The 24926-nt window shown below is 43.6% G+C and overlaps 1 protein-coding gene across 2 annotated transcripts in view; it reads right to left on the minus strand.

The window, feature by feature from the left end:
- Nucleotides 1–24926, minus strand: part of ALDH7A1 (aldehyde dehydrogenase 7 family member A1) — a 42525-nt gene that overhangs the window by 15531 nt on the left and 2068 nt on the right. For both annotated transcript variants that reach the window (XM_027605393.1, XM_027605392.2), the window contains exons 3-10: nucleotides 24785–24850; nucleotides 17342–17422; nucleotides 16893–17016; nucleotides 11874–12006; nucleotides 9993–10037; nucleotides 6632–6709; nucleotides 4327–4424; nucleotides 305–346 (exon numbers count right to left, since the gene is read on the minus strand). In XM_027605393.1, the coding sequence (XP_027461194.1) occupies nucleotides 305–346; nucleotides 4327–4424; nucleotides 6632–6709; nucleotides 9993–10037; nucleotides 11874–12006; nucleotides 16893–17016; nucleotides 17342–17422; nucleotides 24785–24850 (667 nt within the window). The remainder of the gene's footprint in view (nucleotides 1–304; nucleotides 347–4326; nucleotides 4425–6631; nucleotides 6710–9992; nucleotides 10038–11873; nucleotides 12007–16892; nucleotides 17017–17341; nucleotides 17423–24784; nucleotides 24851–24926) is intronic.

Consider the following 24926-nt stretch of genomic DNA (forward strand, 5'->3'; position numbering starts at 1 on the left):
CTAGAGAAACATATGGGCAGTTTTCAGAAAGCAGGAGAAGGTAAAGTAAGAAATCATGCCATACTAGAAAGTCTCGGGCACAAGCTCTAAGCCCCAGGTAGCATTTTCCAACATGAACACCTGTCCTCCCTAGTCATCTCTGCCTTCAAACCTGTGTGTCCTGCCTCACAAGTAAATCCTGAAAGCCAAAATTACGTCTCAGACGGACACAACAGAGGCAGGATGAGTTTCTATGAGAGTTCTTTATGTTCACTGTGGCTACCAAAGCTATTCTGAACAGAAAATAAACGAAAAGCAGCCTTACCAATAATGGCATTGTTTCCTCCAAGTTCTAACAAACTTCTCCCTTTAAAAACACAAACACACATTAAAGCCCATTTTAGTATTTAACGCACACTGCAAGACAGCCTGAAATCACAGCCTATTTCAATCACGTTCTTAATTTATTTTCAGATTCCAAATGTAGCATGAGTATTGCATCCATGTCAAACTTCTTGATTTTCATAACTGTACCGTGCTTATATGGCACAAGGTCTGTACTGGTAAGATATACACCAAAATATTTAGTGGTAAAGAAACACAATGTTTTCAACATTTCTTCAAAGGTTAAAAATAAACCAATAAGCACCCACAGTTTATGTGCATGCGTGCATGTTGCTAGAGAGAGAAAATGATAAATGGGGCAACACAGAAGCCACTGGGTGAATTTCATTAAAGGTATATAGGAATTCCTTGTGTTAGTCTTGTAACTTTTCTCTCATTGTGAAATTATACCCCCTGAAACTGTAAGTCTGCGAAATTGTGTAATTTGCCAAGATATTAACCAGAGAATTACCATATGACCTAGCAATCCACTTCTGGGTCCTTAACCAATAGCTAAAAGGTGGAAACAACCCAAGGGTCCATCAAAAAATGAGCGAATAAACAAAAATATTATCCAGCTCTAAAAAGGAAGATTATGACACATGCCACCACCTTTAAGACATGCTATGTAAAGTAAGCCAGCCACAGAAGGACAAATACTGGGTGGTGATGCTACTCATAGGAGGTTCTTAGACTGGTCAAATCCATGAAGAAAGAAAGCAGAATGATGTGCGAAGGGCTGGAGGATGGCAGAATTGGGGAGTTCGTTTTTAATGAGGATAAAATTCGGAAAACAAAAAAGTTCTGGAGAGGGATGGTGGTAACGGTTGCCCAGCAATGAAAATGTACTTAATGACACAGAAGTACACACTTAAAATAGTTAAAATGATAAATTTTGTTATATACTATATATATAAATATATAAATACAGACACATTTCTTTTACCCCAATAAAAAGTTAAGAAATTAAAAAAAAAATTTAAATCAGAAAGTATCAAATAGGCAGAAAGCTATGGCTCATGAGTCACCATGAAATCTCTCCTCATCATCTGATACAGCGCCTTCAAATCTCTTTCCTGTTCATTTATATTTTCTTGACATCACAGGAACTAATTTGCTCTTACACCTTCTCCTAAGTTGTTAAGAGCTGTTTAAAAATATCACTGCATACTATGGAACAAATTTTACTTAGCTCCTGCTCTCGTGTTGGATAATACTGATCACTGATCATCAACCTCTTGATTATCTAGTTCAGTCAGGGCCAAAGGGTAGGTCTATTAGAGCTCCTGATAAACATGCCAACTTACATTCCAGGAAAGTTACACAGCAGGCTACGAACACCATTCCTACCTTACACACCTCAGCAATAAAGAACAGAGATTGGCCTCGACTTCAGAGCCGTGTTTACTGCTGATCTTTTGAATATCTTTCCTCAAATGCCCTTTAAAATCCGCTTCTACGTAAATAACTACTACTTATTTGTGATATCAGGAGCACTTGTGGCAGCAGGAGAATATGTTCTCTCTCCAATGCTCTGAAACAGTTAAGCACCCAGGGGACAATATAAGGAGATGCGGCTGTCGTGACCAGAAGTCACTGCTACTTATCAGCTGCAGTCTTTACTACAACAGAGGATTTAATGATAGCCTGGCTGGCTACAGAGGACGACAATGCTACCTGCTAAGAAAAGGAAGGCAACAGCGGAATCTACACCTAACATGGGATCCTGTGGCCTGGCCTCAAGGGAAGGGACCTACACATTCCGTACCCTCCTACTCCTCTACGTGCTCCCTAACTAGACTCATAACCACCAACCCTCTCCAAGAAAAGAACCTGTAACTGACAGCAGACGGATACGTGTTTCTAAAGACTATAATCCTTCTACTAAACTACTACTTAAGAGAATAACCAACTACAGCTTTGAGTAAGAAAAAGGGGAAAGAAGGAAGAGCTGAATCTGCTCGTGGAAGCAGCAGGATTAAGGATCTTGAGCACCCCGGCACAAGCTTCTTGGGCCAGGTGTGGCTCTTCGAACAAGTATCTATTCAGAAGCTTTGCCCATTTTTTAATTGGGTTGTGTTTCATATTGTTGAATTTTAAGAGTTCTTTATTTATTCTAGATACAAATCTCTCATCAATAAAGGATCTGCAAATATCTTCTCCCATTCTGTAGGTTTCTCTTTCCACCTTTTTGTTAAGTTTCTTTGGAAGCACCGAAGTTTTATTTTTGATGAAGTCTACTTAATCTTTTGTTGCTTGTGCTTTAGGTGTCATATCCAAGAAACCACTGCCTTGACTATTCCTACGTTTTTTTCTATGAGTTTGACAGTTCTGGCTCCTATGTTCAGGTCTTCGGAACATTATTTTTTATGTGTAAGATGAAGTAGGGGTCTAATTTCATACCTATGTACATGGATATCTGGTTGTCCCAGCACCCTTTGTTGAAAAAGACTACTCTTTCTCCAATGAAATGTCTTGGCACCCTTATCAAAAATCAAATGACCATAACTGGAAGGGTTTATTTCTGGACTCAGTTATTTCATTGATCCTGACGTCTAGCCTTATGCCAATACATCATCTTGATTACTGTATTTTTGTACCAAGTTGTGTTTTCAGGAAGTATGGGTCCTCAAAATTTGTTCTTTTTCAAGACTGTTTCAGCCGCTTTGAGTCCTCCACAGTTCATCTAAATTTCAGGATCAGCCTGTCGATTTCTGCACAGAAGCCAGGTGACACTTTGAAAGGGACTGCAATCAATCTGTAGATTACTTGGGCAGTATTGCTCTTAGGCTGTAACAATACCGTTTTCCAGAAAGTGAAGATGGGACGTCTTTACATCTACTTAGAGCTTCTTTAATTTCCTTCAACGATACTCTGTAGTATTCTGTGTGAAAGACTTCACACAGATTTTTTAATTTTTTTTTAAGATTTTATTTTTAAGTAACCTCCACACCAATGTGGGGCTCCACCTCACAACTCAAAGATGAAGAGTTGCATGCTCTACCTACTGAGCCAGCCAGGTGCCCCTGTTCAATTTATTATTAAGTATTTTATTCTTTTAGGGGTACCTGGGTGTTCAGTCAGCTGACCGTCTGCCTTCAGCTAGCTCGGGTCATGACCTCAGGGTCCTGGGATCAAGCCCCACATCAGGCTCCCTGCTCAACAGGGAAACTGCTTCTCCCTCTGTTCCTGCCCCCTGCTTGTGCTCTTTCTCCCAAATAAATAAATAAATAAAATCTTTCTTTAAAAAAGGTATTTTATTCTTTTTGACACTACTGTAAACGCAATTGTCTTTTCAGAATTTCATTTCCAGGCTGTTCATCGTTAAGGTATAGGAATACAAATGATTTCTGGATAGTGATCATGAATCCTGCAACCTGACCTTACTGAATAGCTCTAATGGCTTGTAAACTTCCTGTTTAAAAGCAACACCTGGAGTGCCTGGGTGGCTCAGTTGGATAAGCATCTGACGCTTGATCTTAGGGTCTTGAGTTCAAGCCCTGCACTGGGCTCCGTGCTGGGCATGGAGCCTACTTTAATAAATTAATTAAAGGCAATGCCTTCGGGATGGGGAAAATAAACAAATAAAAGCAACACCTTTATAGCAAAACACCTGGCAGATTTAGTAGTCAAGTCTCACTTTAGGCTAGGGTTAGTCAAAATTCAGCAAAACCGCCAAAAACTGACAGTCGATATTATCCTTGCCAAACACTTCTGACAGAAATCAAGAAATGTATTTGATAGGATTTCGCTTTGGTCGTTTAGAGGAAAAATGACATGCCTTCCCAAATTATGCTCTTAAGGTTGCAGTCTCCCCATTCATAACTGTACCCCTTTTCTCTTTTACTTGGACATTCAAACAAACATGGCCGGTGTCCCCACTGAAAGGAGAAAAACCCAACTTTGAGATTTCATATCCACAGCTGAGGGAATAGCAATGCTCATGAGAAAGCCAACACTTACCAAACCTCTCCTGCACCATAAGGGCCACCTGTTTTCCCACCTGGGTGCTCCCGGTGAAGGACAGCAGGTTCACCCGCTCATCTTTGGCCATTGCTGTGCTGCAGGGGAACAAACAAGGTCACCCAGGCAGAGAAGCCCAGCAATGGCGCCACCTACTGGCACCAGGCCAGAGCACTCTGACAGGATTCCTCATCGCGATACAAGTCTATCCCAAGAGCGCGAGGAAAGGTCTTCATGAAAATGAACTAGATTTTCACAAGCAGAACCATACAGTCCAACAGGCTCACCTGGTTTGGGAGCTCTGTGTACACAGAAATCACCTTGAGGACACTGTTAAGGATGAAAGTCCTGGGGCACCTAGGTGGCTCAGTTCGTTAAGCTGCCGACTCTTGGTTTTGTCTCAGGTCATGATCTCAGGGTCCTGGGATCTAGCCCCACATCAGGCTCCACACTCAGTGGGGTGTCTGCTTCAGGATTCTCCCTCCTTCTGTCCCTCCTCCCACTCACTCTTGAGTGCTCTCTCTCTCTCAAATAAGTATATAAAAAAATAAAGGATGAAAGTCTTTCCTATACATCATAACCTTAGTATTTCCTTGGTGAGCACCCCAATTATGTTGCACACTCCTAAACTATTAATTCCTTTAAGAATTAAAAGTCTGAAGGGCGCCTGGGTGGCTCAGTCGTTGGGCAGCTGCCTTCGGCTCCGGTCATGATCCCAGGGTCCTGGGATCAAGTCCCGCATCGGGCTCCCTGCTCAGTGGGGAGCCTGCTTCTCCCTCTCCCACTCCCCCTGCTTGTGCTGTGTCAAACAAATAAAATCTTAAGAAAAAAAAAAATTAAAAGTCTGAACACTATAGGGAAACATCCTAAGTATCTCTCTTGGAAGCTCACTTTAAATAAAGACTGTGCTAGGATTTCTAGTTACCTCTAAGAAATATAGACCAGACCCTATAGTTCTGAATATCTTGGCTCTGGGTTCTGGGCTTCAAAGGGCTTGGTATGGGCCAAGCAGATCAGCCACAGCATGAGACTAACCGTTGGGCTGGGACAGCTTGATGGGATAATGCATGCAGATGTCCCCAGGTTCAGCCCAGCAAACATGAGCACTGATACTCAGAGTGGCTGTTACTTAAGGCACGCCTGCAAACACTCCTCCATCTGAGCTAGTCCAAGACCCATGTGAAGGACTGGATGCTCAAAGAGCACAAAAGACTAGGTCTTTTGTTACAATGCTGTAAATGACATGTAGATGATATTTCACTAGGTACTCTACATGTAGAAGTTGTATTTCCTAATATTTTCTCATTTCTATCAAAAGGACAAATGTATTATTCCTTTTTGAGACTGACCAGTAAGTGGAGTAGCATGGTAAGTGAAGGAGGGAGACCAATGTTTCAACAAAACCAGTGTGGGTTGTGACTCTGATGAGAGCACACCTAATTGAAGTCTAGGCCAGTAGTAGTAACTTCAACTTTCATCATGGATCAGGGCAATTATAGCTCCCAGCTTAAGAGGCTCTGATACCACGCTAAGTTAAAGAAACCAGACACAAAGCCCACATGTTGTAGGATTCCATTTACATGAAATGTCCCCCAAAAGGCACATCTAGAGAGACAAAAAGTACATGAGTGGTTGCCGGGGTGGGGGAAGGGAGGGGGTGCCAAGTGAGTGCTAATGTGGTTGCCGGGGGGAAGGGAGGGGATGCCAAGTGAGTGCTAATGGGGATAAGGCTCCTTCTTGGTATAATGAAAATGTTCTCGAAGACAATAATGGTGATGGTTGCAAACACTGTGAATATTCTAAAAACCGCTCAATTGTACCTTTTTAAAGAGAGAATTTTACAGTATGTGATTTATACAGCCATTTTCTAAAAACAATACATATTTTAAAAAGATGCCATATCTCCAGAGGTCCCTTTTTTGTTCAGCTGAGGAACCTAGACAACAGGACAGGTTCTCAGCTGAAGGGGTGAGACACCAGACTCCATCCAATTCCACGGTTTGGCTTTCTAAGTAAGCACCTCTACGAACTAAGTGGCAGGAAGCCACACACTTCCCAAAGTTACAGGAGTTTCTTATTTTAGGCTATAAACACCTCACAAAACTAGCTCTGGGCAATTAAAAAGATAATTCTTACTCATCCTCCAATAAAGGCAAAGCCCAATGAGGTATGTGATAATAACGATCCGAAAAAAGTCCCTCTCCCCTCCTCAGCTGTCCTGGATTTCATTACTCTAATAAAGATGATCCTCACCAATCGACCCGGAATCCTTCAACAGAGAGCTGCTCTGGGCCCACTGACCTACCCGATGTCCGCTCCACCACAGGTCAGGGAACAGATCGCACCAGGCAGCTGGTTGTCCTCCAGGACCTTGGCTATTATCCTAGAAAGGGAAAAACAATTACTAAGAAAGGGAACAATTTCATTTCTAAGGGTTTTTTTAAACTAGGAATAATTTCCCACCACCTGACTTTCCTGTTGCAACTCTCTCCCCCCTTCCCTTACCTCCCACCCCAAACACGCAGGCCTGGATGTCACCTGACATATTAGACATAAGATTTTCCAACACCTTAAAAACACAACTTATTTTCCCTAAAATCTTAAGAAGAAAAATACATGGGGCACCTGGGTGGCTCAGTCGGTTAAGCGTCTGACTCCTCATTTCAGCTCAGGTAATGATCTCAGGGTCGGGAGATCCAGCCCTCCATCAGGCTCCACACTGGGTGTGGGGCCTGCTTAAGATTTTCTCTCCCCCTCTCTCTGTCCCTCCCCGCCCCCCACCACTTCTCTCTTAAAAGAAAAAAGAAAAATACATGCACAAAAGTCAAAGACACAATGCACTGGTCAGGTAGCTCAAGTGTTCATTGTTTTCAAAGATTTTCTGCCCAACTCTGAACACATGGCTGGATTCAAGATGGCAGGCTGATCTTAGGGCATTTTTTTGGTCTCTTGCCCCAAGTCCATTAAAATGAGGGAAAGACATAAAAAGGAATAAGGACCATAACCTAGAAAAACGAAGAAAAGGAAAGTTGGTTCCCATCAGCAAATGAGAAGGTTCAACACGTCGCTGCAAAGAGATACCACAGCCAGGTAAGTGGTTGAGGATGAAACAGGGAACGGGCTTCAAACTTAGAGGAGCCACTGAGGAGACAGAGTAGAGGGGGCTGGACCTGCCGGCAGCACCTAAGTGAGTTCAAGACTAGTGCCCACTGGCCTCGCACCAAATCCTTGAGTCCAGAAGTATCAGCAGCCTGCAGGCTAGAGCACTGTGGGCCAGCAGAGCTTTTTCTTAAACATTATCCTACAACTTACGTTATTTGAGTTAAACACAGTTCAATGCCACTTAAATCTGACAATGAGCTGTAAAAAAGGGCTCCAGTGATCCTGGTTTCTCTGACGTTGGGTTCTTTTCATTCATTTTGAGCATCCTGAGGCATTCAGGCCCAGAGAGAGCCAAGGCTCTTTTCATCTATCATCCTAACCTTCCAGCAACTTTCTAATTTAAATTTCACCAAAAAATCTAAATCCTATACCCACTTCCATAAAAAAGATCTCTTTGTTATACATATATTCTCCAACTGTCCCCCAAAATGTCCTTGATAGCGATTTTTTTCCTGTCCATCAAGGATCACACATGCAGCAGTCGTGTTTGAGACGAGATGTCAGGTTGTACAATTTCTTCCAGGGACTTAGGGTATATCTACTGTCTGCGTAAGGAGACAGACTATTCTTCAAGGGTGGGGATTCTGCTTTGCACCTAGGCGTTCACCGAACCATCTCCCGTACTGCATGAGCCTCTCTGAAGAAGGTTAACTCTCTGGTTGTGCTGCCCTGGTTGCCTGGTAAATGTTGGAATATCAACAAGGCTACAGAGACACAGCATGACTTACGTTAGACATGACCCCTGAACTGGTCAACTCCACCTAGACTGGGATGACAACGGGAGAACTGGAAATGGGAACCTCAGGCTTTTTGGTCGTCCCTGAGCACAGGGACTCTTGGAACTTCATGTCCCTTGTGGGTAGCTAAGAGCTCTGCCTACGGAATTGTTCCAAGACATTTTGGGTACTGTGGGTCAGCTGTCTGTCAAATAAATAAAATCTTAAAAAAAAAAAAATTATCTGGAGTCGGCCATGTTCCCATATGAACATTTCAAATCCTCAGACTGTTTATTTATTTATTTTTTAAAGATTTTATTTATTTATTAGACAGACAGAGACACAGCGAGAGAGGGAACACAAGCAGGGGGAGAGGGAGAAGCAGGCTTCCCACAGAGCAGGGAGCCCGATGTGGGGCTCGATCCCAGGACCCTGGGATCATGACCTGAGCCGAAGGCAGACAGACGCTTAATGACCGAGCCACCCAGGTGCCCCCCTCAGACTGTTTAGCGCAAATACAAAAATAAGCTCAAAGCAGCAATCACCTAGAACATTTGGAACTGTTATCAAAATAGGTATTTTAAACCAGCTGCTTAATAACAACTGGCAAGTCTGTTTACTATATCAAGAGTAACTGTTTTGAGTTTTTTTGTTTTTTAAACTGCCTGGGAGGCAGCTCTTTCTGCCCACAGGTCCTGGCCCCGTGCTTTAATAAAACCACCTTTTCGCACCCAGAAAAAACAAAAACAACAACAAAAAAAAACCTGTAACAACAACAAAAAACCCAAAAACCAAAAAAACTGCCTGGGAACATCATCATTTTTATAGCTGTGTCCTGTCTCATGTCTCATGTGTTTTGCAGATTACAGTTGTCTGTATTACTTAATTATAATTTAAGTATAATTATAATGATAAATTTTAATTAATAATAATTTAATTATTCGATTTAATTATCTTGCCTTGGAGGATAAGTTTCCTCAATATCACATATTCCTTTCAAGCAAATACTAACACACACTACTCTCTTTTTCAGCCCACGTTTCAATTCCTAAGCCACTGTCCCTAACTGAACTTCTAACATTAAGGACCCTCTTCCATAGAGACGCCACATGCTTCCTATGAGCAATTCTTCTAGCAGAGAAGGCAGACTATGCAACCAACGGAACATCAAGGACTGTCGACAATCATCACTCTACATGGGAAGGCACCCTCCTCTATACAGGCTCTAAATTCCACAATGACAGAACAGTAACACTGATTTTATGACCTAATCAGATTTGTCAAGTTCTCAAAAATGAAAAAAAATTTTTTGTAATCCAAAAATGAAGTACATTTCAGACATTGTTAGAATCAGTAGAACAGTGTTGTCATTTCTTTCTGTTTTGCTAACCACTGATTGAACAAAAGCAATAAATGCAGTAGCTGGGTAGAAGTCAAAACCATGAACACGTTCAGCAGTTACTAAATACAGCTCCTAAATTGCATGACTTCCTTTCCCCTGGATTTGTTTTTATTTGCCAAGTGACATAAAGGTTTATAAGAGCTCAATTTCAACATGTTAATCAATATCTGGCATGTTTCCAAAGAGTTCAATGATATGGCTCTGAAAGAGCTCCATATGCTGTAAAATGATTATCAAAATGTTACTACAATCCAAGGAGAAAGAGGCTATCCAAGTTCCATGCTTAAGTAAATGTGACCCTTCCACACTGAATTAAAAACCAGGGCCTACTGATCACCCTTTGAGATTATTCAACACTCAGGAAAAAGAAAGCCACACATACTTACTTTGTGACAGCTACACTAATGAGCGAAGTTGTTGGAGCTCCTTTCCTTGAGAGGGTTAAAAAAAAAAAAGGCAACTTAATTTGGTGGAAATCATAAGTACCTTTTACTGTCAAGCAGAACCAAAAGTCTTTGTGACAAGTTCTGTCCCGTTAGACCACGGAGCCTAGTAACTGAAATCAGAATCTGTCCTTCTTCAGCTTTGTGTTCCTGGGACCCACGGGACTATAAAATTTTGAAACATAAAAATGACAATTTTGAACCTGCTTGCTGCACTGAACACAGGAACTGTTACATTAACCTTTGTCAATTATGGAAATGGACATCTAGCAACATGAACTTCCGAAGTTCCCCAGAAGGCTCACAGGGCTGAGAAAAGCCATACGACTAGTCTTTATGGACTCAAATACCGGAAAGCGTGGGTCTCTTTGGCACCATGGTGCCAAATCATTAATCTCCCAATGATGCTTGGCTTTTGTAGACAGTCTGTGAATATATTCAACTGAATACAACATTACGGTTAAGGGAGTAAGTGGGACAGATGCCAAAAAGGCCAAGACAAGTTTCCTGGCTTTCCTGATCTCACCATGGAAGCTACAAACAGGGAAGTGTTTTGCCATCTACAAAATAGACATTTCCCAACTAACTTCTACTATCACATATTTTATAAAGATGTAGAAGTTAATTAGCGATGGGAACACTGGCCAAGGGCTGCAGAATCACTATGAAATTTTCATGGGCGGAGAGCGGGGGAGTCAAATTTCACAAAGAAGGTTGTGGCTCTTTCCAAGTTCTTGTCTCTCCAACTTTTTAACTTCTTCCTAGAGTGGGGTATAAAGAATACATCCAGGTCTTTGTTCCCAGTTTCTGAAACAGCATCAGAACCCCTTGGAATTTCCTGAGGGGTATGTGTCTTTGTTATGCTAACGAGGTGACTTGAGGGGGGTGGTTGCTAGCCAGCTGCCGGGCAGGGGGGGCTGGTCACCATAAAATCCAAGGATGTGATTAGAGGGTTGGAACTTTCAGCCCTCCCTGACTCCCTCCACCTATGGGGAAGGGAGGAGGGCGGAGAGAGCCCAATCACATGTCCAACGATTTAATCAACTGTGCCTTTGTAAGGAAATCCCAAGAAAAACTGTAGACACCAAGATCAGTGCAGCTTCTTTGGTAGGTAGGGTGACATGCCCAGCTAAACTGGGAGAAGGCATAGAAGCTCTGCATCTGGTTCCCTTTTACACCTTACCCTATGTGTATCCTTTAAAATTAAATTATAATCAAGTGCCTGGTTAGCTCAGTTGGTAGAGTATGAGACTTTTAAAACAAAACTGTTAAATTTAAGATTACCTTTAAAATTAAACTATAATCAAGTGCCTGGTTAGCTCAGTTGGTAGAGTATAAGACTTTTAAAATAAAACTGTAATCATTAAACATAGCATTGTCTTGAGTTCCGTGGGTCATTCTAGTGAATTATTGAAACTGAGGATTTGTGGGGACCTCCCAATTTATACAAGGCTGGCCAGAACTGCAGGTGTCCTGGTGACACTTGTGGCTTTTACCTGAAGTGGAAACAGCCTTGGGGAAGACTGAGCCCTGAAACCTATAGAGCCTGACACTTAACTCTTACAGTATACTCACTTGGGGTGGAAAGAGCTGGAAACAAGAGTGGGCACAAGCCTTTGCCAAAAAAAAGGCAAAAAAATTAATTCCACCAATGGCAAAATACATAATAAAAAATCAGCACTGTACAACTAGCAGGTGTGACTTACATGTTCATCGAAGAGTCGGATATTAGAAAACATTTCGATACATTTAAAATCCTTTGAGCAGTACCTGAAAACGGCTACTTTTATCATCTTATTACTGCCTAAGAAGGTGAGGTCTTACCAAAGGCAGACATTCCCACAGATCATTGCGATGGCATTGTTCCAGCCATACACTGCCACCGGGAAGTTGAACGCAGTGATGATGCCAACCAGGCCTACAGGATTCCACTGTTCAATGAGCACGTGGCCAGGTCCTGAGGACACGGGATGGGGCAGAACATGCTTAAGCCATTATCTTAATGCATTTGATGGTAATAATAACAACAGAGTCTGAAATCATTCAGAGAAAGAAGGTGCACCAGACCCAGTGGGGATTCAGAGGCCTTGCAATGGATCCCTTTACACAGGTACATTAATTAGCATACAATAAAGCTGTTACTACTATGCTGGGTTATACACTGTACGGATACCATTATGCCTCTGATGCTCACAGGTGCCCTGTGTGGAGCAGGGCAGCATCAGCACCATCTGGGAGACAAGAAAACTTCAAATAGGCGATGAGAGGTGCCCCAGATGATATGCATGCCAAGGGCATGACCCAGGACCTGTGACTCCTGGTCTTTACGTTGCCTGTAAAGCCCTTGGCCAACCTCTCCAAAGAGACACAAGGTGGCTCATTTATAAGAAAAAAGAACAGCTCTAAGAATTACATGCATGTTAAATGAAGTGCATAAGTCTTTATGTTCATATAAGAAAATGAGAAATAGAAAGAAAAACATGTATCTTATGGGGCGCCTGGGTGGCTCAGTCGTTAAGCGTCTGCCTTCGGCTCAGGTCATGATCCCAGGGTCCTGGAATCGAGCCCCATATCGGGCTCCCTGCTCGGCCGGAAGCCCGCTTCTCCCTCTCCCTGCCACTCCTCCTGCTTGTGTTCCCTCTCTTGCTGTCTCTCCCTCTGTCAAATAAATAACATCTTAAAAAAAAAAAACCTATTAGAAAAATATGTATCTTGGGGCGCCTGGGTGGCTCAGTTGGTTAAGCAACTGCCTTCGGCTCAGGTCATGATCCTGGAGTCCCGGGATCGAGTCCCGCATCGGACTCCCTGCTCAGCGGGAAGCCTGCTTCTCCCTCTGACCCTCCTCCCTCTCTTGCTATCTCTCAAATAAATAAATAAAAATCTTAAAAAAAAAAAAAAAAAAAGGGCACCTGGGTGGCTCAGTTGGTTAAGTGACTGCCTTCGGCTCAGGTCATGATCCCGGAGTTCCGGGATCGAGTCCCGCATCGGGCTCCCTGCTCAGTAAGGGAGCCTGCTTCTCCCTCTGACCCTCCCCCCTCTCACGTACTCTCTCTCTCTCTCTCATTCTCTCTCTGTCAAATAAATAAATCTTTAAAAAATAATAATAAAAAGAAAAAAAGAAAAAAATGTATCTTATATACAAATTTTAAATGTAACATCACCCACCATCCCACATAATAATAAAAAGAAAAAAAGAAAAATATGTATCTTATATACAAATTTTAAATGTAACATCACCCACCATCCCACAAGGGGCGTATTTTAATCTAAGGCAGCCGGAGCAGTGAACTGGAACAGTAAGGTGACAGCTCACAGAGTTAAAACCACAAACTGGGAAGGTGGGGCTCCCAGCCGTCCATCTTTCTGGCCACACTCTCGCTGTGGGAACACAGAACCCAGCAGTAGCTGCCCTCCCTCCCAGGCCCCCCTTTAGCTGAACTCAATCCCCCTAGAGATGATGTGCTGACACAGCCTCTTCCCGGCCCTCCCCTCATCCTCGCCCCCCCGGCAAGGAGGCCAGCGCAGCCCTGATGCCCTCCGTCCCCTGCTTACAAGCCTGTGGTGTCTGGATGGCTACTGTAGCTGTCCACAGGACAAAATCCAAGTTCTTCACCAGGACGGGTCCCTTCCCGGGGCTCCATCACCACCCTGTCTCTCCCCTCACACGGTGCCCTCAAGCTATGCTGAAGCAAGGCAATTGCCAAGTAAGCCACGTCCTCCCACCTTAAATCACAGACTTCTTCCCAGTGGCAGAGCACCCCTGCCCCAGCACCCCACCCATCTCCTCCTTGAGGCCTGACCTTGCATTACTGTCTCCTAGGGGCGCTTCCTGACTGCCTCGCAAGGCTGGCTCAGGGTCACCACCCTCCCCGGCACCCCGTCACAGTACCTACCATGCTCTGTTACAATTATCCCATTCCTTGTCTCGCACTTGCTTCCCACCCTAAAACATAAGATACCTTGAAACTTATAAATTCCTTCAGGACAGGGCACCTGTGTGGCTCAGTCGGTTAAACCTCTGACTCTTGATTTCGGCTCAGGTCATAATCTCAGGGTGGTGAGATCAAGCCCCATGTAAGGCTCTGCATTGGGCATGAAGTCTGCTTAAGATCCTCCCTCCCCCTCTCCCCCTCCCCCTGCCCCACTAATATGCACACTTGCTTGCTCTCTCAATCAATTAATTAATTCCTTCAGGACAAGGACAATGCCTTACTGATCAAGTATCACTATCAGTTCACCTGGCACTTGGTACACACTCAGTAAGCATTTACTACATTAATGAAATCAAAGTTACCCGAAAAGCCTCTGCATAGATAGATGAATAACCTACTCTTCTAAAAAATGTGCCAACAACAGAAAAAGATTTTAATTGGTGAGGCAGACATCTCAGTAGGTATAAATCAAAGAATTCTGTTCCTTGTTTGCCCATGGGTACTTCTCCAAACTGGCAATTTACTTTTTTAACTAGAAAAGCCTATTGAAAATGATTAGTAATGGGCACCTAGGTGGCTCAGTCGGTTGGGTGTCTGCCTTTGGCTTAGGTCATGACCCCCACAGTCCTGGGATTCAACGCCACCTGGGGCTCCCTGTGGCTGAGAGTCTGCTGAGAGTCTGCGAGGCTGAGACTCCCTGCTGAGAGGCTGAGACTCCCTGCTGAGAGTCTGCTGAGAGGCTGAGAGTCTGAGGCTGAGACTCCCTGCTGAGAGGCTGCTTCTGCCTCTCCTTTTGTCCCTCCTCCCCACTGGTGCTCTCTTTCTCACTCTCTCTCAAATAAATAAGATCTTAAAAAGAAAAAATGATCAGTAACATAAAATTCACCTTGGATAATGGGAATCATTGTTATATACCTAATTAAAGACAGTAAAAAAAAAAAATTCCAATTCTTTCCACCAGTAGGAAATTTGCCAAATATGCCAAGAAAAACAGGAAAATGTGCTCTTTAAAAAAATATATTACTTTCCTGATTATAAATGTAATATAACATCATGGAAGTTTTTGAAAATAGAGAAAAACAGACAATAACAACCATCAATAATTCTGCTACACACAGACAACCAGTCACTGCTCTGGCTGACTTGCACCCCTTGGTACTTTTTCTTTTTCTTTTTTTTTTAAGATTTTATTTATTTATTTGACAGAGAGATAGAGAGAGCCAGAGAGCACAAATGGCGGGGGGAGAATGGCACAGGGAGAGGGAGAAGCAGGCTTCCTGATGAGAGTGAGCCCGATGTGGGGCTCGATCCTAGGACCTCGGGATCATGACCTGAGCCAAAGGCAGACGCTTAACCGACTGAGCCACCCAGGTGCCCCCCTTGGTACTTTCTCTGCAGACATGCAGTCGCCTGTTTTGCTCCATTAACACTGCCAACGTTACAGATCACAAAAACCCTTATCCTCACTGTTGAAACCTCCTCCGAGTACAAGGTCAGTCCCTGCAACATAGAGTAACAGCAAAAAATTGGAAATGCCCTACATATATCCATCATTTAGGAACTGGCTTAAAAAATTAAGTGTCCTCACAAACAATAGAAAGGCATAAAAAAAGATGAAGTCCCTTACTGGAATAATAAGCAACAATCTCTAAGACACACTAAGTAAAAATTAGTACAGAACAGACCATATAGCTTGCTAATGTTGGTGTTCCTAAAGGACACGTGTTTGCCTGCAAAACCTCTAAAAAGATAAAGAAGAAACCAGAAACATTCACTATTTCCATGGGAATACTAGGGAGTATCCAGGGAGGTAGGAAGAAAACTTTTTCATCCTTTACCTTTTTACTCCTTTCCAATTTTGTGATATGAATTTATCACCTCTTAAAAAAAAAAACATTAAAATAACTTAAGTAAATACAACTTTCTCGGGGCACCTGGGTGGCTCGGTCAGTTAAGCGTCTGCCTTCGGCTCAGGTCATGATCCCAGGGTCCTGGGATGGAGCCCCGCATCGGGCTCCCTGCTCCGCGGGAAGCCTGCTTCTCCCTCTCCCCCTGCTTGTGTTCCCTTTCTGTGTCTCTCTCTGTCAAAATAAATAAATAAATTCTTTAAAAAAAAAAAATACAACTTTCTCATAAAGTGTGGGGTTAGGGGCACCTGGGTATCTCAGTTGGTTAAGCATCTGCCTTCGGCTCAGGTCATGATCCCAGGGTCCTGGGATCGAGGCCCATGTTAGGCTCCCTGCTCCACGGGGAGCCTGCTTCTCCCTCTGCCTCTCCCTCTGCCGCTCCCCCCTGCTTGTGCTGTCAAATAAATACATAAAAGCTTAAAAAAAGAAAAAAAAAAAACAAAGTGTGGGGTTAGGGGAAAGCAATCTCCACTAAGTATGACTTTTTAAATGTATTAATAGACTACCAAAATTAGCTTAACATTTGTCATATGATAAGGCATTTAGGTCATTTCAAATTGTTCCTGTTGATACTATAATGAATACCATTATATATAAACCTTTGTCATATTTCAGAGTATTTACTCAAATTAGTCTTGAAACTGGTATTAAACATCTTGGGCCCTTTGGATTTATTTTCAAATTGTTTTCCTGATGGACTGGTGATTCATGTTACCAAAAGTCCCCATAAAAGAGTGGCTATCTCACCCACGGACTTCCCAAAACGGAGTTTTCTCTTTAAAAACAGAAAAATTTAACAAGTATCTTGATCTGATATTTTCACCTATTTTAATTTACATTTGTTAGTACAGATACTAAAGACATTTTCATATATTTACATGCTACATGAAATTCCTCTTCTGAAAACCATTCACAGCAAGGGCATTTTTTTGGAGTATGGCCTAAGAGGAAAGAAGTCTCAGCTTAAATGACTTTCAGTTAAAGTAAGTCTTAGTTTAACTTACTTTCCGAAGGCAAAATGGGTCCTCCAATCATCCGCGATAAGCCAACGGCATAATCACAAACATCCACGTACTCCTGAACTTCTCCCACACCTTCCACTAAGATTTTCCCCATCTCCAAAGACACCTAAAAAACCAAAAAGCCAAGAAGCAATTTTGCAACACAATTCATGTTTTAAATACTAAATTTATGAGGTGGGGGGTGGGGGAGCTGGTGCAGAAGGAAGCAAACTGCATTTCTTGTCTATTTTGTGGAGGTATAAACTTCAGAAAGTCTGTTATTACCTTAATTTAAAAATCCATAAATTGTCTTTACTCTTCCCAATTCATCTTGTTCATCTTTAAAGACATTTTTTAAATGTATGAACTGTTCTTACAATCTTAAACACAAATGCCTAGCAGCCTTATTCCCCAATTCAAAGGAATGTCTATTCACTATGAAAATACTTTACCAAACTTCCTAGTATTTGGATCTTCTCCCGCAAAGCATCCCCAATCTGTCTCACTATTTCTCCTCGCTTCGGAGCAGGAACCTAAGAAGAGAATGGAATCTTAGCATCTGATTCAAAGTGTAAACTTGTATCTGCAACATAGTATTCGACAAACATGCTCTAAGAGAGCTAAATACAAACCCAACAGATGACTTTCTGATCACAGAAACTGTAATTATGGCATATCCCTAACACCAATCCCAGAGCCCCAGAAAACATCATCCAGATGATAGGTTTTTGGAGAGTAAGGGTCTGTGCCAAGTACAGAGAGAAATTCTGGAACTGAACACAATGACTCTAAAAAAGCTTAAAATACCTTAAATACCAGTAAACCTTTAGGATTCCCAGTGACATTTTCTTATGGGTCAAACTGACTGCATAGCCAAATCCTAGATTCAGCTGATAAAACAGTATTCCATAACCCATTCAAATTATGATTCACTCACTATTTTCTGAGCACCTACTATGTGACAGGAATAATGCCAGGCACTGGGGCAAAAATGAACGAGGCGTTCGTGGAGCTAATAATCTTACTGAATCTTACTTTAAGTGCAATGGGAAGTCTTTAATGGTTTTTAAGGAGATGACTTGCTTTACCTTTTTTTCCCCCCAAAGATTTTTTTTTTTAATTAAGTAAGCTTTAGGTCTAAACTGGGGCTTGAACTCAAGACTCCAAGATCAAGAGTTGCATGCTCCACCAACTGAGGCAGCCAAGTGCCCCCGCTTTGCCTTTTATTAAGATCGCTGTGCAGGGGGCACCTGGGTGGCTCAGTTAATCATCTGAGTCCAACTCTTGATTTCGGCTCAGGTCATGATCTCAGGGTCCTAGGATCAAGCCCCATGTCAGGCTCTGCACTCAGCACGGAGTCTACTTGTCCCTCTCCCTCTGCTCCTCCCCCGCCCCCACTCTCTTTCTCTCTCTAAAATAAATAAAATCTTAAAAAAAAATCAACGTGGGGTAGGTAGAGCATATATCAGAAGGGAAAGAGTAGAAGCAGGGAGACCAATTAAGAACATACTCTAGTAGCCTAGGCCAAAGATTACAGTAACTTAGTTGTAAAACTGAAGCAAGGGAGACTATAAAGTAGATTCGGGACTATTTTGGAAATAGAACGGACAAGACACAGTAATGGAATAGGTGTGGGAAATGAGGGAAGTGCAAGAACCACGGATGAAGCCCAGGTCTCTGGCCTGAAGTACAATTCCTGAGACAAGGAAGACTCAGAAGCGTCAGGGGTTTATGGAGGTAAAGAGTACATACAGGTGGGCCACATGAAGTTTGAGATGTGATTCACAAGTGGAGACATGACTTCCTCAACTGTGATCATCACTCCCCTCCAGCTCTTCCCAATTAACTCTGCCTCTTCTTCAGAGGCAACTCTAAGGATGGCTTCCCGCAGGCTGGAGCCAGTCCCGCACCCGCTTAAGAGAGCGCTATCACAGCACTGCTCACTGCTCAAGGGCCACCATCTCCCAGAGCCTGACCCAGAACTCAGGGCTCATCTTCGCTCTGTTCTTCCCAAATAGATCACTGGGTTGTGACAGATAGAGCGTTTCTGGAAGGTAACTTGGCATACCATTAACATTTAAACCATTCCTACCCTTTGACTAGGTAATTCCATTCCTGGATATCAAGCATATACATAAGTGTACAACAGTAAAGGCCCAACACTTAATCACATGCCCTTTTCTAGCAGAGACAAACCAACCATCTTAATGTCCATCAACACATGACTGGTTAATTACAGAACAGCTATAAAATGGGATACTTCACACTCTGCAAAGAGTAAGGTAGATTCATATGGGAAAACTTTCAAGAGTTGTAACTGGAGAACAGAAAATAGCAAAATAATGCATACAATAACTAATCTTTTGCTTATATTTGAAGAAATATACAAGATGTTAAGAATGGTCCTTTCTGGGGAATGGGACTTTTTGGGGGGATGGAATTATAACAGACTTCCGTTCCCCACATTCTCTATGTCTACAACATTTGCCATTTTTACAATATATGCACTCTTTTGAAAACAAGAAACAAAAATTGCTGTTACCTGAATTAGCACAGATCCTATACACTTCCTAGACCATGGGATGGGCTCCTTTATGTTTCAATTAAGTTTAGCATACAGGTTTCTAAGTTTAGCAAACTGGTTAGTATCAACCAGAATGGCCAATACATATGGCCCTTTACACTGTATTCTGTGTATATATTATTTGGTCTCTAACCAATCATTATTGCACACTTTCTATGTGCCAGGGATACCAGGGAAGACAGCTACAATTCTAGCCTACTAGAAACCAACAACCCAATGGGGTGGTGGAGACGAGAAACAGGTGATTTCAATCTCATGTGGTGAGTGCTGTGCTGGAGAAGCCAGACTGTCCAAGGGGAGAACCTAGCAGTGTTAACTTAGTGGTGCTTGGGGTTAGCGAGTGGGGAAGGAGGCGGCTTTCTGAAGAAGTTTAAAGTTGAGATCTACGACCTCAAGCATGATTGGTCCTTGCCAGGTAAAGACGCAGAGAAAGTAGAAGAAAATTATGGGCAACAGGAAACTCAGCATATGCAAAGGCCAAAAGGCAAGAGAAAATATGGAGGATTTCTGGAAAATTTAAAGGGTTGTTAAAAGAAAGAGAGAAAATTAGGGGCCACAATGCAAAGGACCTTATAAAGGATCCTCCAAAAAATACTGGGAAAATCACTAGAGGGTGTTAAATGGTAGGGGGGAAATCACAGTGCATTTTTTTTTTTAAAGATTTTATTTATTTATTTCAGAGAGAGAATGAGAGATAGAAAGCACGAGAGGGAAGAGGGTCAGAGGGAGAAGCAGACTCCCTGCTGAGCAGGGAGCCCGATGCGGGACTCGATCCCGGGACGCCAGGATCATGACCTGAGCCGAAGGCAGTCGCTTAACCAACTGAGCCACCCAGGCGCCCCACAGTGCATTTTAAAATATCACTCCAGGGTCACCTGGCTGGCTCGGTGCATACAGCGTGCAACTCTTGATCTTGGGGTCATGAGTTCAAGTTCCACGTTGGGCTTAGAGCTTACTTAAAAAAAATCACTCCAGTTATGGTCTAGAAAAGAGATCAGAGGGAGACAAGATTCACCCAGGAAGACCATTAGGCAAGACAAGGATGGTGACTTGTCTCAATTCCAAAAACAGCAAGAGAGATAAATGTAATTTCAAATACTCAAGACTTGCTAACTGACAAACGGTAACTGACGGATTCTCAACCCTGGGTAGATAGAAGAATCACCACCCCTAAAACTTTTGGGCTAGATTCCGTCCAAGACCATTCAAATGTAGAGCCTCTTCATTTTTGTTCCAGCCTCCCAAATGACAGGATAGAGTAGTAAGAATTGAGAAAGCCAGAATTAGGTCTGGGGAGAGGGAAATGAAATGAAGGCAGAGTAGGCAACAAGATAGCCCCATCTCCCAAGTGAGCTCGACTGGTCCCAGCACAACAGACCATTCATAACCTCATGCCCTCCTGAGATGGGCAACCAGAGTCCTCATCCCTGCACACTGCACCTGTAAAGTCACATTTAGAAAAAGCATCCCGGATAGCCACGAGGAAGGAATTACCAGCGCTGAGAGAATTATTAGCTGAGCCTTTGGGGTAATAATATGAGGAAACCCATGTTGAAGAGCTTCCATGTAAATGGTATTCCTTTATTCAGTTACAGATGGCCCATTAACAGTTGCCTGCTCTCACTCTGGCTCTTCCTCACCAGAGATGGATGGGAAAAATGGCACACCGGGGACGCAGAGGAGCCTAAATCGGTGGCATTCCGGCCTGAAACCGGTTCCCGAGAGAGAGCAGCAGAACCAGTATTCCCGTCCAGATTCTCTGTGCTTAGGTATAGTGAGGAGAAAACAAATCAGCGTATATAATCTATCTTCCTATAATTTTATACTTTTTCCTTAAAGAGGAACGTTCCCGCTGAGAAATTCCAGGCCTAACGCAAATGAACTCATTGAAACGGTGGTTTATCCTCACACAGGCAAGGCCGGCCAAAACCCATCACGGCCAAGCAGAAGCAGCCCCACGTGAGTAAGGAGCCCGGAAGGTAAGTGCATAGACCAGGAGGGGATGAGCTTTGCTCTGTTCTTGTTTGAGGCACCAGCAGCCTCTAAGTCACTGCCCCATTGGCAGGAGCCCCGGAGGCGCAGTTAGGAAAGGCTCTGCCACTTCGCTCAACTTTGAACTCAAAAGTGGGATCCCCTACTGACTCCACTATCACCCAGGACAACAACCCGTTCCCACTTGGCAACCTCACTCTACTGGGAGATCTAAACAGTCCAGGAAGTAGGAGAAAGCATGGTAGGTGCAGAGGTGGGCACCGTTCAGTGAGAGCAGACTGCCAAATGCAATCCTCAACAGGAAAATAGCAGCAACAAAAAAGTAAAGCACCCTACTAAGGGAAGCATCACAATGTCAGCTGCCAGCCCTAGGGCAGAGCCAAGACTGATCTAAAAACCAGTTCGGGAAAGGCAAGATCCTGAATCACACACACCTTTTAGAGACGTTTCTGGTCACAGGTTTCCCTGGCATTCAAAACAGCGTATGCAAACAGCAAATCCTAACACAAATTATGGACTTTAATTGATCAGCATTAGCTCTCCCACTGTAACCAATGTATGGCACTAATATAAAGACAGTGCTAAGAGGGAAACGTGCTAAGTGTGATGAGGAGGTACAGGGACCCCGTTTGCTGCTCATCGCTCTGCTGACAGGGCTCGGACTGAGCCAGAACGTGCCACTTCAGCATGAGGATTATTTTGATCTGAAGGCAACCAAGGCCACCAGACTCAGGAAAAGCTTTTCTCCTCCCCCTTAACTGCCTAAAAGAACTTACGAAGGGGATCTGTGCCAAGAAGCAAGTTATTACCAGAGATCACTTTTATAAGGATAGAGAGCTAGCTGCATGGCGAGGAAAACATTTGTGTACCAAACATTTGCTCCTCTCACCTTCCTGTGAATTGCCTTCCCCACCCCCCCCAAGGAGCCCCAGAGCTTTGGAGGCAGGGAAGCCTAGAGTCTGGCTGCCCTTGGGTCTTGGGTCTTTCCTCACTGCCACCCCTTCCCCGCCCCACAGGAGAAATTAAAATGTTTTTCTCCTGTGAATCTGTTTTGTTGCCAATCACTGGACCAGCCACAGAACAGAGAAGTGAAAAGCAAAAGATTTTTCCTCTCCTATACTATAAACCTAAAACTGCTCAAAAAAAGTGTAATGAACTTTTTTGTAAATACTTCAGGCTGGGATGCAGTGCCACGATAGGTCACAAAATTTTACGCATGCCTCGTATAATAATCACAACTATGAAACACATAAAAGACTGTAAGGAAATCCACAAAATCTAACTCCAATATCCATTCTGTATAGAAGAGGATGAGGGAAGGGGATTCAATGTGATTATCTTAGTGTTTCATCCAATTTTGAGTAAATATTACTTTTTAGGATTGTATTTATTTATTTGAGAGTGCATGAGGGGGTGGGGGGAACAGAGGGAGAAGCAGGCTCCCCACTGAGCAGGGAGCCCACCCCAAGATCATGACCTGAGCAGAAGGTAGCTGCTTAACCAACTGAGCCACCCAGGTGCCTCAAATACGTATCACTTTTATGATCAAAAAGAAAACAAAAATTATTTTGCAAACAGTGAATGACACTGCTTTGGACATTTTTCTCTAAGTAGGATGAACTTTATTTACTAAGCACACAGTTTACTTTTGGAAGTGGCGTTTTACTGCTCAAGGATATTTTTTTTGTGCTACGCCAACTTACAGCCAGATTTGGTTCAAGTACAGGAATGATGTTCTGTTCCTCTTGGTTTGCACAGAGGCAGCCTCCTGGCTGACAACTAAGGGGCATCCAACTCAGGGCTCTCTGGGAGAGCTTGCCCCTCCCCAAGTCACCCTAGCAATCTTTGATTCAGAGAAAACACTGGCTCAGCAGTCCCAAACCCAGCAGCACGTGGGTGCCTAGCTCAGGTATGGAGGTTTGCAATGGCCTGGTTCGGCAGCAGTTCCAATGATTAACTCATTTAACCCTCACCATAACCCCAGGAGGTTGGCAGGCCTGGTCTCCTCTTTTTACAAGACAAAGCACACAGAAGGGAAGTCATTTACCCAAGGGTAGAACTGGGTTAAACCCTCAGGATGTTCTTCTACCCTCAGGCCTATAATCTTCGGTGATAGATCGAACGGGCTATTCGGAGTGGGGGAGGGGAGGGCGGCTTGGGAAACGCAGGCTACCCCAGTTCTTCCCTCTCTTCTCCAGAGCCCAGTCCTCACCTAGGGACAGCTCCCTGTGGCCCAGCCCAGCTCCTACACTGGCTCGTATTACCCCAGGTGGAGATGATGTGGGAAACAAAGGCAGAAGAAAAATGATTAAATTTCCTTACTACCTAGAGCCCACTCACAAGTTCTTGAAAGAGGCAGAGTGACATTCCTCTAGGGATTCAACCGCCTCGATGTTAATACTTTGCTAAGGGCAAAAGGCAATCTTAGCCCGACCCTCCTCCCAACCAGGATCCTGTAAGTCTAACGTATAAAAATTCCTTTGGAAACTTCCTTCATCTCTAAACCCCCCCAAGATACGTATTGGCAATCATCCCCCAAGCATATGGCCCACCGATATACACCTGAAGGGTCTCATGACTAAGGTTTTATTAGACAGTAATAAATGACCTTTCCCCAACAATAGGAACACACTCAAGGTCCTGGAAACCTTGCTTCCAAAATTCCTTCGAGACTTCACGCTATCCCTAACCCCCTCCCAACTTGAAAGTATACAACGGGCCACTGCTCATGGCCCCGGTGCTGCTCGTTCTGCCCACGGATCAGGCTTTAATAAAACCACCTTTTTGCACCAAAGACATCTCACGAATTCTTTCCTGGCTGTCGGCTTCGAACCCAACGTTCTTTCCTACATCAGAGACAGACGGGGGGCGGGACACACCACCCGCTCCAATGCCTGATCAGACTGCAGGAACTCGACGCCCTGCCCTGCCCTTTGAACTGGGACTATCAACCAACTGCAGAGATACTCCCTCCCACACCCCCAGCCCCCAGCCCTGCATAAAGCTGACTGGAAGGAGGGCGGGGGGAGAAGCAGCAAAAGGGTGTTGCAGCAGAGAGTCCCAATTAGGAACTTAAACTCCAACTGGAAATAGTGTTCATAGCTGAGGTGTATGCTACGTCAGTACAGACTTTCAATCCACTTAAAATCACCGTTTATTGAAGGCCAAAGATGGAAAAGGCACTACCTGGGACTACAGCAGCAGGAGATTATCACAGCCCCCAGCAACTCCTACTGCAGAGAGCACTGACTGCTCTTTAGATTTTCTCTTCTCTCTCTGCAGTTACCATAGGTCATCGTGCCATGACCTTCACACTCACCTCTGCCCAGACTTTCCAAGCCTCCCTCGCTTTCTTCACCGTTTCTTCATAGTCAGCCACACTGGCCTAAATTAGCAAGTAGGGGGGAGACAAAGGGAAAAACAAAGGGCAGTGAGGATCCCCTTCTGAGAACACCCAAGAT

This window comes from Zalophus californianus, chromosome 5 (assembly GCF_009762305.2).
Source record: "Zalophus californianus isolate mZalCal1 chromosome 5, mZalCal1.pri.v2, whole genome shotgun sequence".
Lineage (NCBI taxonomy): Eukaryota > Metazoa > Chordata > Mammalia > Carnivora > Otariidae > Zalophus > Zalophus californianus.